This window comes from Strix aluco, chromosome 3 (assembly GCF_031877795.1).
Source record: "Strix aluco isolate bStrAlu1 chromosome 3, bStrAlu1.hap1, whole genome shotgun sequence".
Classification (NCBI taxonomy): domain Eukaryota; kingdom Metazoa; phylum Chordata; class Aves; order Strigiformes; family Strigidae; genus Strix; species Strix aluco.
This window is the reverse complement of record NC_133933.1, coordinates 42,693,688-42,709,955: the sequence shown is the minus strand read 5'-3', so window position 1 is coordinate 42,709,955 and position 16,268 is coordinate 42,693,688. Positions and strand designations below refer to the sequence as shown.

At 43.2% G+C, this 16,268-nt stretch overlaps 1 protein-coding gene across 1 annotated transcript; it reads left to right on the top strand.

Annotated features, from left to right (window-relative positions):
* The first annotated feature begins 1,187 nt into the window (after positions 1-1,187).
* SULT6B1 (sulfotransferase family 6B member 1) lies at positions 1,188-8,947 on the top strand. Its single transcript, XM_074820660.1, has 7 exons — positions 1,188-1,402; positions 4,843-4,955; positions 5,204-5,293; positions 6,282-6,408; positions 7,074-7,168; positions 7,457-7,613; positions 8,508-8,947. The coding sequence occupies exons 1-7, from the start codon at positions 1,201-1,203 to the stop codon at positions 8,636-8,638; spliced, it is 915 nt and encodes a 304-aa protein (XP_074676761.1). The 5' UTR covers positions 1,188-1,200; the 3' UTR covers positions 8,639-8,947.
* Positions 8,948-16,268: the final 7,321 nt, after the last annotated feature.

Sequence of the window (16,268 nt, the reverse complement as noted above, 5' to 3'; positions counted from 1 at the left end):
GGCCGAGCCGGCGTCGAGCGCGGCGGTTGGGGTCAGGCCGAGGCGCTCAGCGGCGGGCGGGCAGGCGGCGGGGGCTGGGGAGGGTGGCGGAGGTGAGGTGCCTCAGCTGCCCGCGGCTCCGCCCCGGCCTCGCCGCTGCCTGGGCCGGCCTTGGGTGCCGGTGGCAGGCTTCGGCCGCTGCTGCTCGCCCTCGGCGGTCCCCTCTGGCTGCAGGCAGCGGGTCCCGCTCGCCACCACCCTTCCCTGTTGCCCAGGGGCACCCACTGCCCTCGCCTCGCAGTTTCAGCCGTGAGCTGGCAGCACGTGTGCCCACCAGAGCTACGAGGTCGGGCCAGGCCTCGCTGCCCCGCCTTGAGTGAGCTGCCCCGTGCTCCTGAGCGGGTGCCCGCTGCTCGGCCAGGGAACAGGCCTGCGCCTCGGCACCGCGCTCCTGTGCCGTGGCACCGCGCTCCTGCTGCCGCAGCTGGCGGAAAAGCTCCGCCGGGGAGCCAGCACCGCTCGCTCTCTGCAGCTAGATAGGATAAGGCTTGTGGCCATTAGAAAGGGGTCCTAGTCCCCCCATGAAGATGTTGAAAAAACCTGTGCCATGCAATATCTCAGTATTTAATTGTCTTTTTAACGTGAAAAAGGGCATTAGTGCGGACTAGCTCCCAGAGGGGGTATTTAGAACCTAAAATGGCAGCATCCCTTCCCTCTCAGTATTGTTCTTTCTGTTTTATGGTTTTGATTTAATTGTTTTCTATTATTCACTATCTGTTTCTCATAACTCATAGTATGGGGCTGACTTTATTGCCAAAATAAAACCTCTTGGGGGTTTTTCTTATTAGGGACTTTCTTTTCTTTGTGAGATGCTTTTTTTCCTATTAATGGTATGTAGGATTAGATACAATATTTTGCTGCTCATTCTTCCGGGCTGATTCGTTTTCCAATTCTGTTTTCCCCGGTGGCTGAGTTTGCAAGTATTACTTGCTCTCAGTGGGATTTCTTACTAAAGTAATTCCTGCTCTGTAGATTATAAGTGGGCAGGATCAACCCAGCTTCCATTTCCAGAAAGGTGAGAAGGGAGGAGAAAAAGAAACATATCAAATTCAGGGGAGGGCAGAGGTAATGCCAACGATTTCTACTTCACCACTTAAAAATGTCTATTTAAAGACACTTACTGTGTTAGACTAACAGTTCCACATCCCAGAGGTGGTAAACATGGCTGAGGATAAACAAGCCTTTGTTGATGAGATAAATAAAGCGCTGGCAAAGTCTGAGGGGCTTACCTTGAAGGATCTGCTGTTCTCCTACCGGGGGACCCTGTATCCTGTCACAGTGTGCAGTGTGGAAACCTTCCAAGCCCTAGAGAACCTGGAAGCCCGAAGAGATGATATGGTGCTGGTGTCCTACCCCAAATGCGGTGAATACGTTATAAATTGCTTGCTGTATTCTGCAATACTGTAACTAATGAGCTGACACAATAAGAAGGAAAACCAACTGATTGCAGTTGTATGTTGTGTAAGGATATTGGGCATTTCTACTACAACCAGAGGCAGCAGGTTTTTGTCCTGCTTTATCTTATTTAAGGAATCTGTTGCACTGCTTTTTAATATGGTTTATGTTTCTGAAAGGAAAAGTTTTAGTGTTCAAAGATATTTTTGGCTGAAGAAGTGTGATTAAAGTATTTTATATATCAGTGGGACGAGATAACTCTGCCAGTATGATAAACTGTATTCTGAAAAGCACGTTAGTAATGTAGTATAGTGTACAAAAGCAATAAAGTTATGCATTAGACTCTTTAAAGTGTAGAAAGTGACATGGCACAGCACATTTACTTGCAAAAGTATAAGCTGTTTCTTGGCATTATTCAATATCAGCATTGGTTTTTGTTTTGTTACTGCAAATGGTATTGACTAAGACATACTGGAAGTTATTGACTAAGACATACTGGAAGTCTGAATCTTTTAGACGTTTGCAGAAAGGAGGAAAGGTGCAACAGTGAAAAAAGCCCCAACCAACCAACTAGTTGATTTTGATCAGTTTTATTAAACATCAGTTGTGACATGGATACTTATAAGGAAGGGATGGGTTTTGCTAATCCAGGAAATCCTGTCCAAGCATATGTTTCTTCTTTGAGACCCAAGCAGCAGAAGCTTAGGGTTGTTGGAGAAAACTTGGGTCCAGGGAAGGATTTCATTGCACTAGCATGGTAGTGGGTGCGGTCAAGTTGGGCTCTAACCAGAGAGTCCTAGGTCAAGGTCTCATTCTGCACATAGAATTCCCACCTGTTGGTGAGTTCTGATCTGGAAAGAAACTATGGTGTATTTAGGGGCGTAAGAAGTGTGCCTGTAGTGTTTAGGGTGAATTTATAGCAGTCGTGAGATGGGACACTGAACCAAGAGACGAGAGGGATAAATACAAAAGGAGGGAGCTGACACAAAATGTGAAATGTGCATCTTTATTTTAAGGAGTCTGTAATTCCATTGGGTTTGGGTCCAGAGTTTTGTTGGACCATATAAAGACCTAAAAGGTCATTGTCATAACTTGGCACTGGCTTTGATTTCTCACAGAGTTTGGCAGAGATGGAGTTGTGATGCTGATTACCTCTGAGGTTTAGTAACTCTGTAAACCTCTCCTGCTCGGGGGGAGGGATCAGTAGATAGAGATCTCACACTCTTAATATCAGACAATTTGCAGTAGGTCTTCAGGGGGCAATTCTACCAAAGACCACTGCCAGTTGTCAGTAGGAGAGGGAGTACACAGCTCCCTGTCGTTTGCCGGGGAATGCAGCACTCTGTTACCTGTCAGGCACTTGTACGAGAGGTTGCATGGAAGAAATGGGAAAGCAGGAGGGAGAAAAAATACTGCGTTTGTGCAGTGCAGTGTAGTTACAATCTGCAGGTAAGTCTTCAGAATTTTTTCCCAATTGGATGTTTGCTCTTATACTCTGAAACAGTGCTAAATAGATTTTTTTGTCCTACTTTGCTATAGTTTGCAAAGTGGGAGAGGAAAAAAAAAAAAAGCAGAGGAAAAAGAAGGAAAGGAAAGATTAGGTGCCCCAGTTTGAAACCAGAAATTGCTGGGCTCCCTCTTGCCCCTTGGTGCAACACTCAGACCCACCAAGCCATAATGTCACCAGGCAGTAGTAAAAATTTCTCTGCAAGCCGGTTTCCCTCTTGAACCAAGGGAGCCTGGTGTCTTGGCTCCTCTACCAGCTTCTCAGGTGTCTTCCATGCAGGGCTCAAACTCTTTGGCATTTGCCAGGTTTAGATGATCATGAACATGTCTGATGAAGGACTCACATTGAGGCCCTTCAAGAGATTTGTCTCTCAAAGCTTTAATGTTGTCCTCATTCCTTTTTCTTCTTAATAATTATGAATGTTAAGTTACAGTAGAGTCTCACTATATAAAATGTTTCCCCTAACTCAGGTGTGTGCAGTGGAGAGGAAACTCTGACACAGAGAGCTACTGTTGGGGTAGGGGTGAAGGACGATGGAGCCCCAGGATGCAGTACTTCCTTGGGGTGTGTCGCACGGTTAAGAAGCCAGTAGGGGATTTACAGACTAGGAATTTTACGTTTTATCATTTGTAGCTTTTCTTTAAAATCAAATTTGTATTTGTGCACATGCCATTAATACTAGGCAGATGAGGACATGGATTTGGGGACTCGATGTTTTTGGCTCTGATCTGCGCGTAAATGGGAGAGAGATATAAATGATGTCATATATAAATATGATATTGAGTGGTGTATAAATGTAATATGTGTATGCGTTATAAGACATCGTGTGATGTGTACACATTGTATCCACACCATTGTGTAAATATGACACGTTTATCATGCTGCTTCCATCCAGGCATCCTGAAGCACTTTGTATAACATAGGGTGGAAGTTACGCCTTTTTGGGAATAACTTTCCGCTGAAAGTATGAGAGGTTAAAGCTGTTTGCATTGTGCGTTCTCTGCTCGTGCCTCTGGCAGCTGCGTTCACAGGGGACTCGCAGCATGCAGGAGACGGCAGCAGCTCTGCAGCTCCATCACTGTGGGCCCAGTGGGAAGCTTTCCAGGCACCTCCCCACAAGGACATGAGGAGGGTGCTGCGGGCCAAGGTGAACATGCTGTTCCTTCGCTCTGTCCTGCCGGCAATCAGCAGAGCATCAGTGGAGCAAACGTGATTCCTGGAAACCTTGGGGAAGCAGGCACCACGGCGCAGCTCCAGGAGCTGGCCACAGGCTCACTCTGGAATGGGATGCTGTATGGGGGAGGCTTTCCTGCAAGATCCCTTCCAAAGGGTGAGGGGTGGGGAGGGATGCAGGTGTCCAGTGGGTAACAGCTCTTCTAGCACTTATTCTGACATGCACTTTATGGAGACAGCAGCAGGCACAACTGAGGACAAGCACTGGCAGTGACATTGAATAGGTGACTCCATTTTATCCTTGACTCAGAGCAGTAGAGGCAGATGCTTTCGTCAGCAGAAAGAGTGAAGCTCTGTGCTCGTTCCTTCATTCTCCTATCCAGACCAGGTGTTTCTCTATAAAAGCCAGGAAAACTCCCTTTATTGTCTGTCACTGACTGTTTTATGAATATATTAAAAAGATGTTAAGTGCATCTTTGAGTCAGGTCTGCCCCCAGGGGTTTCCACATACCAGTTATAAGTGAGCCAAGAAGGTCGTAGTTAAGAATCTGTTGAGGTTCTCATGAATGGAAGACATTATTTTGCTTATAATTGTTTGAGAGCTTTAGTGTTGTTTGTCATTTGATGGCTGTTTATTCTGTTGAATTAAGCCATGTAATGAGAAGGCTCTGAGATCTTACATAAACCTCTGATATGTTTTATTTTGTTCTCTGGGTTTCTTGGTGCAGGTGTCAACTGGCTTATCCAGATTTTAAGTGATTTGATATTTACAACTATCCAGAGTAAACCTGTAAGTGCAGAACTACCATTTATTGAATGTGGAGATCCAGATAAATATCAGGTTAGTGAAAAGAAACTATTGAATCGCTTAAAGTCTGTTGTTTTCTCTCTCCTGCACCCCCGCACACAAGTTATTAAAATGAAGTCATGCAGCAAGTAAAGATATTTCTCCTGAGAGGAGAAAACAGATAATCTCGGATGACTAATGCCTTTTGATTAGGGGTTGTTTCACACAGGCGACTCTCACAGATCATTGCTGCACCCATGTAATAAACCTGTTCTCACTTATGGTTCTGTTTATTTCTAAAGAGGATGAAGCAGATTCCATCTCCAAGGATTTTGGCAACACATCTGAATTATGATTGCCTCCCCAAGTCTATTTTCAAGAACAAAGCCAAGGTGGGCTTTCTTCTTTTTCCAGGAGCAAGCCTCATCTTTCTGGTAGTACCAGCATGCAATAGTAATTTTGGGGCCACATCCTTTTCTTGCGCCCAAGCAGGTGGCACAGGGGGAAAGCAACAGTGGGAGTCTCGTGACACCTGGGCTGGCTTAGCACCCTGTACAGTTTACAGTAGCCTTAAGGGTGCTGTAGTTGGCATAAACAAGAACAGATCTAGAGGCTGTTGCAGTGCTCAGAAATGGCTGGAGTGTCACGCTTTGCTCTTTTATGCTACTCTTCTCTGTGCACAACTGTGGTGGGAATGAATGTGGCAGCAGTATCTCTGCGACATTAGTTGTCTCCTTGCGAAGAGTCACACTGTTAAAACTTCAATATTTCTGATACTCAGTTGCTGAACAGTGGTGGATACATAGCACTTAGGGGATGTACCACTGATGAAGGAAATAATTGGTTAAGGGATGAGGATTTCTTGAACATTTCACTGGTATTTTTTCCTGTATGAGAAAACGTGTATAACAAAAAATTTAATGTGTATAACCTGTTTTCAGAAGCGTTTACACTTCTCTGAGGATTACAGTCTCAGGATTTTAAGTACATTATTGGCATGCTTTGAAAAATGGGAGATGATTGTAATAGCTATGGTTTCCTGAAGGAGAATTGAACAGAGCTTTTCCTAGCAGGGGTTTGGCAAGTGGTTCCCAATAATTTCCCAGGTCTTAGGTAGTTACAGGGTAGTATTCAAAGACAATATTACAGTTTTTCCAGTTGCTTCTTTCTACAATCGATTCATGACATAAGCAAATCTTAGAAGCGGTAACAAGGTCTTTATTATGATCATGTTATAAATTTGTTCTCTGTGCCTTAACTAATAAAATATTTTATAGCCCCTAGTATGTTATTGATTGCAGAATGTTTGCTTATGCTCTTATTTTGGTTGCCAGGGGAAATAAGTGATCTAAAATTGTTGACCTCTTTCTCCCACTCCAGATACTAGTGCTGTTTCGAAACCCTAAAGATACAGCTGTTTCATTTTTCCATTTCCACAACAATGTGTCAAGCGTGCCCAGTTACAGCTCCTGGGATGAGTTCTTCTCAGAGTTCATGAATGGGAAAGGTATTGTTATAGTTACTGAATGTAGCTGAAGAAGCAACACCAAAAAAAAAAAAATTAAAAACAACTAAATGGGGCCAGTGGGAAAACAGCTGGGTCGTAATTAGTTTACTGATGGCCATACATCATGATAAAGGAGGCAGCTGAATGCCAGAATGTCCAAAAGATGCTTTGTTTCTGGGTATTTTGCTCTTCCAGGCAAGGGTGAGAGAGTGCATGGCAGCTTGACAGTGGCATTGGGTCAAAATTCTGCCGCTAGTCGTGGAGGAAACACTGCAGTTCTGAATTGGTAATGAAGTGACAGTTTGTTGTCTTGTCTGTTTCTGCACACCTCATTAGCAACTCAGATTTTAGATTTAGACTGATGTCTGGCTTTGGCTTTTAAGAGGTGTTTAAATGACAATATAGTAACAGAGGGGAAGCACATAGTGAAATTTGTATTTCTGTGTGGAAACCATTTACCTACAAAAGTCCAGAGGAAGCCTCTGTCATTCTGTTGTACAGTATGGTACCATGGAAAGGACAGGCTGTTCTGTTTCTTTGCATTGCTGTAACTGATAGGCAACAGAAGGCAATTCTTCAGTCAGAGAGAAGAAAGTACCCAGTAAGAGAGAAGAAAGTACCCAGTAAGAGAAGGTCACACTGATGTTTTTTTCTCTTCTTTACAGTTGGCTGGGGATCCTATTTTGATCATGCGGTCACCTGGAACAAACACATTGAGGATGAGAATACTATGATCATAATATATGAAGACCTGAAAGAGGTAAAACAGATGCTGTGTACTGACGGGCAGAACACATCTGAGCCCATTCCTTGAAATCTGCTGAAATTAACAACAAAGGCACAGGTTTCTGAAAGAGCAAAATCAAGTTGGTTTTCATGACAAGATGAGTCTGGCTATAGAAAAGCTGAGCTCCAGTGTAATGCAGAAAACATACTGTGAAGGAAAATATATATTGTTAACAGATGATGGCAATGCGCATCCCAAGTGGGTAACTCCTTTTTTGGAGGAAGCATATTGCATGTCTCCCTTTCACCATATTGCTTTCAGAACCTGACTGCCGGTGTAAAGCAGATAGCTGAATTCTTTGGATTCTCCCCAACGGCAGAGCAGATCCAGTCCATTGCAGACAAGGCCACTTTCCAGGCAGTGAAGGATAAGGCGGAGGAGACTCATGGTACTGTTGGCTCAATTCTTTTCCGCAAAGGTAAATTTGGTTGTATTTTGCCAGGGTAGTGAATGGTAGCACTGTGTCTTAGGCAGACAGGAATTTGGATCAGTAGATTGTTAATCTTTCTATAAAATTTTCAAGGTCTGGAGTTGTTTAAGAAAAACCGATTGTGCTTCAAGATGCTGTCACTTGATTTCATCACGAGGGCCAGTACCATTTGGTAAAGCCCCCTATAATGTGATTAGCAGAAGTGCCCTACAAGTAGCACACCCTTCAGTCGTGATATGCAGTAAGCACCAGTTAAAATAGTTATTTTGGCTTCTGTGAGTACTGGAGATAGCCTGGCACTTGGTCTACAGAGTGCCTCCACAGATGTTTCCTCTTGGGTTTTCTAAATAACCCTTGTGATAGCCTATGAACCTCAGTCAACATGTGGAATCTAGAAACTCCACAGATTGACCTGTGTCTTTTAGTCATGGATCAAGCTAGAGCTGTAGACTCAGACAACCTCGGACTGTGGGGGCTCCAAAATCTAGATTAAAGGTGGACTGCAACTTAGGGCAGTGTCTGCTTGCTGTGCACAAAATTCTTGCAGTTAAAAGCCAAATCTCTGAACTTTCTGGGTTGGTTTCACAACCGCTGGTCATCTTTTATGGTCTTCTGCAGCTGTACAAGGCATATGCCAAAGCTATGAAGGCAGACCAGTAGCTTTGTATGTTTGCTTTATGTTCACATTCTACTGAGGACACCAAATGTAAGGCAAATATAAGAGGGTCTTCTTGGGTCAAAGATTCTTTTCTTGCAGGAAGAAAAAAAAAAAGGATTATCCTGAAATATGATAATAAGAGAGACAAAGTAGTTTTTTGTTTTAAATCATACTCCTTGGTCCTTTCAGTCAAGGGTAATATTTTACTTTTCTTTATATTCCAGGTGTTGTTGGAGACTGGAAAAATCTTTTCACTGAAGCTCAGAACCAGGAAATGGATGCCAAATTCAAAGTGTGCTTAGAAGGAACTAAGCTGGGAGCGAAATTAAAATATGATGTGTACTGCAAGACCTGAACCTCCTTTACAGAAAAAAACTCATATTCAGGCTGCTTTTTGTTCACTTTTATGAAATAAAACAGAAACTGTGACAATATCTGATTTAAAAATTTTGAAGATCCATGCAATTTGCAAACCTGTTTCTGCTGTCTTAACTTATACAAGCAATCCTTGCTCATGCAGTTAATATTGTTAACTTCACTGGATTCTCTTAAATGACCTGTAGTTCTTTGGCCTCACTTGGTTTTTAACACTGATTTTTAACTATGATTTCAAGTTTAGAATCCTGTGTGGAATATATATGCAGTAGTTAAACCTGCTGAAATCGCTAGAAATGTATTTAGTATGTTGGAAGTGATTTTCCAAGAGATTTTTTAAAACAATCATGAAGTGTCGTTTTGATTCTTAATTTTTAAGTTCATAGTTTTCACATATAATTTTAATTTCTAAGTTCATAGTGTAAAATGAAATATGAAAAGGCCTTGTAATTGTCTTTTGCTACTTTCTGTGTGCTGATAAATGTGAGAAAAAAGTAAAGGAACTCAGCAGTGGAAATTTTCTCCCCCATTTGGCAATAATATTTTTCTTTCCTTTGGTAGTGTGAGATCTCCTCCTGAGCAACTGAACGAATTGCCTTGGACAGAACTTACTTAGGGAGGTTGGAGTCCCCCTCCTGGTGGTGGCTTGCTTTGTTGCTTAACCTCAACACAGGGTTACCCATGGGGGAAATGGGAAACCTATGTTGAGAACACCAGGTTTTGTCCACATGGTGGTTTGGACTCCTGAGCACCCACCCTGCTTTGGATGTTGAGGAAGTGAATGAAGAAGCTCCTGGCTGGGCAGGAATGGGGGAAAGTCACTTTATGGTATCAGGGCAGGGGGATTGGTAACCAGCTGGTTGATTTGCATGAAAGAAGGGGCTTCTTAGACATGAGAGAAAGAAGTGCTACTTGCATAACTCTGGAAATGGAGCCTTTACCTGGGTTGTCTGGCTTTGCCTGGGTTACTTTATGCCTAACAGTAGTATATAGGATCTCAGAGCCAGGATGTGAATTTGTTCTGGACGTCTGTGTGAGAGATTTGAAGTGCCACTGTCCAGAACAGAATGACTGTCCTTTGGTGGAGCCAGAAGACTGGTGTGCACAAGACAGTTGAACATTGAATGGTCTCATAAAGGGCTGCCTTTTCAGACTGCAGTTTTCCCTTGGGAGGCTGATTAAACACCACTCTTTGACAGCTGGTTGTTTTTCACACCAGATGCATTTCTTCATCTCCCAAGAGCAGGAATACAAAGGAAGAAGTACTCAGAGAAGGAATATGTGGGTAATGGGCACACCATTGCTAATTTAGTGAGAAGGGGAGTTATGGTCTTCCTTCTCATAGTTTGTCAGCTTCTGTCTGACAAATAATTATCTTAAGTGTGGTAGATGACTTGCCAGAAACAGGCTGGAGCAATGGGCTAAGGCCAACTGTAGGAGGTTCAATAAGGCCAAATGCCGGGTGCTGCACTTGGGCCACAACAACCCCCAACAGCGCTACAGGCTTGGGGAGGAGTGGCTGGAGAGCTGCCAGTCAGAGAGGAACCTGGGGGTGTTGATTGACAGCTGGCTGAACATGAGCCAGCAGTGTGCCCAGGTGGCCAAGAAGGCCAATGGCATCCTGGCCTGTATCAGAAATAGCATGGCCAGCAGGGACAGGGAAGTGATCTTACCCCTGTACTTGGCACTGGTGAGGCCGCACCTCGATGACTGTGTTCAGTTTTAGGCCCCTCACTACAAAAAGGACATTGAATTACTCAAGCGTGTCCAGAGAAGGGCAACGAAGCTGGTGAAGGGTCTGGAGCACAGGTCGTAGGAGGAGCAGCTGAGGGAACTGGGGTTGTTTAGTCTGGAGAAGAGGAGGCTGAGGGGAGACCTCATCGCCCTCTACAACTACCTGAAAGGAGGTTGCAGAGAGCTGGGGATGAGTCTCTTTAACCAAGTAACAAGGGATAGGACAAGAGGAAATGGCCTCAAGTTGCGCCAGGGAAGGTTTAGACTAGATGTCAGGAAGTATTTCTTTACAGAACAGGTAGTCAGGCGTTGGAATGGGCTGCCCAGGGAGGTGGTGGAGTCCCCATCCCTGGAGGTGTTTAAGAGTAGGGTCGACATAGCGCTGAGAGATATGGTGTAGATGGGAACTGGCAGTGCTAGGTTAATGGTTGGACTGGATGATCTTCAAGGTCCTTTCCAACCTAGTTGATTCTGTGATTCTGTGAGTGGTGGTTACAGCAATGCTGGGTAAAGAATATAGGTTAGCCAGCCTGAAAACTCAAGTATTGCGTACTTGAGGTGTTGATACAGATGGACTCTGTAAGACCTTCTGCTGCACACTTTGTTAGCTGATGGTAAGCACATCAAACTCCTAGTCATTCAGTGCTAATGAGAATCCCTTTCTAAAAGTCTACCAGCGACAAAGGCATTAACTTCAATGCATAGTTAGGAATGTCCTGCCATTTTGTAGCCAGATCTCCACAAAGTCTTGTTTGTCTGTCTCTCCTGGCATATTCCCCTATTAATTTTCTTCTGTTCTAGCCATGTTTGCTGTAGCAATGAGAACTGCATGCAGCTCACTGATGGAGCAAAAAACCTCCGGCTGTTGGTCCTTTAGGTTGACTAGCTAAGATGCCAGTGTCCCAAAGACTGGCATTCACATGGTGGGAAGAAAGGATCGATGAAGATGTGAATTTGCTTTCAAAATTAACAGCTGTAATAATTTAAAATAAGTAAACCAAAAGTGGGCTACTGAGGAGGATTGAAGAGCAATATAGAACACACAAACCCAAACTGTATCAGAATGAAGTGGATTACTACTAAACAAATGAAATTTCAGGTCGCTAAAGCTGTCTCAAACAAATCTGAGGGTCTCTATAAGCTTTATATAGGCACTGGAAAAAGCATGTCTATTCACCTCAGCTGTACCTGATGCAGCTGTAGGTCAAGATCATTGCTAAGCAGTTGGTAAAAGGAAGTTCAAAAGGCTTTGGTTGAGGATAATGTTGAAACAGGAGCACTATTTCCTATTAAAGTAGGTTGCCTGAGTTAATGATAGATCAATAATAGCAAGCCTGTCCACTTAAACTGTTGTATTTCTCAGTTTAAGATTACAACGAAATATTCCAGGCAGTTCAAGAGGAAATCCTGTCTCAAGATGCTAAATAAATGACACCTAAATTTTTACACCTTTTGATCAGCAAAGTTATTTAAGCTGAGGTTGTTTAGCTGAGGAAATATAGGTGATATTCTTAAATTCCTTCAGTCTGATCTGCACATTCTTCTCAATGCATATTCACATACTCAGTAATTGCTGGCTAATGATGAGCATTAAAGAACATCGAGTATAAGACTAGTGAGTGTGAGGGGCAACTGATTTTTTTGCAGCTTTCTGTGTGTTGTAGGTTTGGTTCTGTTAAAAATGATGTGGTGGGGTAACAGGGAAGAAAGTGAGACATAATGTTGCTGGAGAAAGGGACAATTTGTACCTTACTCAAGCACATTCAGGATGAAAAAGCACTGTGAAGTGCTTTGAGATGGTGGCACTGAAGGTCAAATCCAGTAGCCCACAATGATTGCAGTTACGGACAGCAGCTAAACTAAACAAAAGATTGAAACCCAGCAGAAAAATTAAACTCCTCACTGTGGAAAATCACCAGTCATATATTCTTTCAGCCATACATATAGGGAGCAATTTTGGATATGTATTTTCCATTTCTATATTTTATACTGTATATATGTTTTTGCTTTTATATTGTTCTTTTTATTATGGTACTCAGCAGTAAAACTTTAAATGGTATTTTTGATACACAACATTTAAAGAATATGTTGTATCATTCAGCTTCTAAAGAAGAGGGTTTTTCCACTTCCCGACCACAGTTCTGATTTCATTTTATTCTGTATTTGTGACCTGCTTCACACTTACCATTTTCCAGCAGTTGTAGGTATTTATGCTGTCTACTTTTATGGTAACTGGTAAATGCTGCTCTATTAGTACTTCTGTCACCTCCATTTCCCTTATGATCTGTTCAGTAATAACCATAAGGCAGGAAAGTATATTAAAATGATACTGAAAAAGAGAAATTGGAGGTCTTCTTGGAAAAGAGAAGCATAAATGTATCTTTTGTATGCAAGAGATGGCTTGCTTGTGTGTGTTCAGGGTGTCAATAACCCAACCAAAAAGGAAAAGAATTCTGGTACTGAATTACAATAGAAGTAAAATGGGATCAAAGCAGACAGAACTGAGATCAGTTTTCTCATTTACAAACTGCAAGCATTTCATATTGCAACATTACAAAGTACCTTAATTGGAAAGATAATTAATGTTGAATTACAATAGAAGTGCTGTAAAAGTACAGGGCACATATGACATCCACAGGAAGGTGAAATAATTCTATTCTGAGGGCAGGCTGGCTATTAGAAAGGACGCCAAATGGGTTTATAATGAAGTGGGACATGAAATACAGCCATCGCAATCTTGTTGTGATAGAAAATGCCTGGACTTGTAGTCTAATGTGTTTTTTTTATTAAAGTCCTAATACTTCGATCTGAATTTTGGCTGAATGATCACCTTTGGTGGGGAACTGCAGAACTTGACAATGTACACTGGAAGTGTTGAAATGAGTCTGGTCAGTGATTGTCATGGATGTTACTATCGCCAGGATTAATACAAAGGAGAGAAAGAGAGAACAACATTATGAATGAGAGCACAGTATCAGTGCTGTGTCTGAGTGCATTGCTGGAGCAGTCTGGTAAAATGTTATTTATGTTCAGATGTTTTTGGTCATAACAATAGTCCTGTATTTCTATCACACTTTGCAATACTTGTATATTGGATAATATGAAGTATTAGCTGATAAATATTCAGTTTGCATCTGAATGGAAAGTTTCTTGTATGATCATTTGGCTTCTGCAAAAACTTTAGAGCCTTGAGAAAACAGAAAATTAGTCTTTGCTCAAAACGTGAGGCAGTCAGGAGTAGTCAGGAAATGAAAGGAGGCTGGGAAACTAGTCTCCTGGGAGGTTTGTGTACTTGTGAATAATGTAAGTTTATTGACATATGCTTGTGGGGTCTCCAGTGAGTTCCCTGCTGTTTTGCATTTTACAAGCCAGTGAAGCCGTTTTCATTACTAGAACACTCATTAGTTTTCCCCCAGCAGGTAAATAAGTCATAGTTTCATTATTGTGTATGCCTGATACATCCATAGGCAATGTATTTATATTCAGAGGAAAAAATGAAATACAAGATAATCTTAGGCATTAGGCATATGTCCCAGGAAATGTTAAAAAAAAAGACAACCAACAACCCAAAATGGGGTGCTTGTATTCTGCCCTCTTCATTTTCTGCAGGCACAGAGAGTGATCAGAATAACTTCTGCAGATGACTGGGCTGGTCTCTTCTTTCATTCTTTGGGCGAGTATTTATGCTGACTACAATTTTCTTTTTTCTTCTACTCTCCCACCACAATCCACCCTGTTTTCCTGATGGCATGGAGTCTTTTTTTTCCTGACTGTTATTTATTTAGAAAATGGTTTATTTTTCTTCTTTTTGTTTACTTACTTTTTTCCTGGCAAGCCACATGTGTTTGTCTTCACTTGCAACGTGTAAGCTTCTGAACACTCACTTTTCTTGCCGTTGTGGTACCAGAGACACAGTCAGCCCTCTGTGCATCACCAGAGAAGTTACCTTAATGTTGTGGTGCTGAGGGAATATAAATAGAAACTTTATGCACTGAGGTCGTGGGGTAGTGAGAGCTTATGTCAGCAGGTGAGGGAAGCCCTGGGGGCCGGTCTGCCCGTGGCCAGGGCAGCTGGGGCATGACCTGGTGAAGGCTGTCTCCGCCAAGGTGCCATTAAATAGCCTCCCCATTACACAGGGCGGCCCTGCCTCGAGAGGAGTTAGCTGGAGTAGAACAAGGAGCAGTGGTGGAGACTGGTCTTCCCTGCGCCTCAGTCCCTCCGAAATTGGGTGGGGACACCTGACAGTGTCATGTCAGAGGTGAGCCCAGAGCCTTCGCCACACTGAGGGGAGGTTGTGGAGGGAAAACCCCTCTCGCCTCGCCTCACCTCAGGAGCAGTGGGAAAGCAGGGTCCTCCATGGCTGCCACAGCCCACCAGCCTGGGGCTCTCCCGCCACAGGAGTTTTCTCTCTTGGGCTGTCCAGTGCTACACGGCCTGGTGTTTTAAAGGTGAGAGGAGTTCTCCCTTGTCTGAAAAATACAGTTCAGCTCTCAGGTCAGGCTGGTGCAAATACACAGGGGAGTCAGTTCGCTTCCTGGTGACTGATAGACCTCTTGTGCCGGCCTGCCTAGGGTGAGCAGTGGTTGCAGGCTGGTCGTAAACACGGTCCCTCATGCTGTCTAAATTCCAACCTCCTGAGGATTTTCTAGCAGTGAAGCCTGCCAATGGTCTTACCAGAGAGAAAAAACATGGTGTGGGAGGATGTGGAGGAATGGAAGCACACAAAACAAGCGGGTGTGGAAAGGAGAGCGGCTGTGAAGGCTGAATGTATTTGATGAGTGTGTTCCCTATCCAGCTGGAGATTATAATTTGGAGCAAAAAAGCCTTGGGAAAGCCACCTGCACAGTGATGCTGGTGGGAAGCGTGCGTGCGCTGCAGACCCTCAGCAGAGCAACAAATGTGTCCAAATGCTGGGGTTTGCTCAGGCCTCCTGTTGTTGTACCGTGGAGCACAGTATTCATGGTGGAGGAGTAAACAGGGCAATAAACAATCTTCTGCAGTTATCAAATGTGAATGTCTCTGTGGCACTTCATTGCTTTTGCAGGCCATTTTATGCCTCTCTGGCCCCTGTGCCCCGACTATTGCCATTTTAAATAAGCAATCTGAAGCACAAGAGGCAGAGTGTGTATTTTATACATCAGTGATTTCAAAGTTTCTGTGCAGTGGAGAACAGGCCCTCTAGGGCTCTCTCATGTTGCATTTTTCACTTCCAGTGTTTTGAATGGTTTACAATATAGGGCCATACAAGTGCTTTGTCCACAAATGAATTGTGTGCTGAAAGTCCAAGGACACTGAAAGAGATGAAAAATGCATTAATATAGAAAGACAACTATGTAATGCAGTAGAATAAGCATCATTATTAGCTGCTGTAAATTCAAAGCTGTTTGCTGACACCCTCCAGAATAACAATAACAGAAGTAGCCTGAGTTTACTTCAGAAGGAAAACTGCTCAAAGTCCAGAATTAAGTCAAAATCACTGAGGATAAAAGGAAGAGATGAGACATTGTTAGCTCGGGTACAGCAATGCTGCAGCCTTTCAGTGATATGCAAGCAGAGATGGTGCTGATGCACCAAGGAAAGTGTATCAAAGAAGTCAATATGGCAAATTGTGTTCACTGAGTAAGGAGCAGTTTAGTTGGAAAAAGAAGGAAATCAAACCAAATGCAGCATCTCATTGCAAAAGAACGAATGTAAGTACAGAACAAATTGAAACTAAAGACACCAAAAGTTAGGCCAAGATCCCTTCAGGCAAATTGAGCTACTCTTGCCTACTGGCCCATGGTCCACATTTACACTCCTTTACATCAATGTACATGAAGTTCTGTTTTAAGATATGGAAGCCTCCAGCATTGAATCCTGCTTGCTGCCTCTAACCC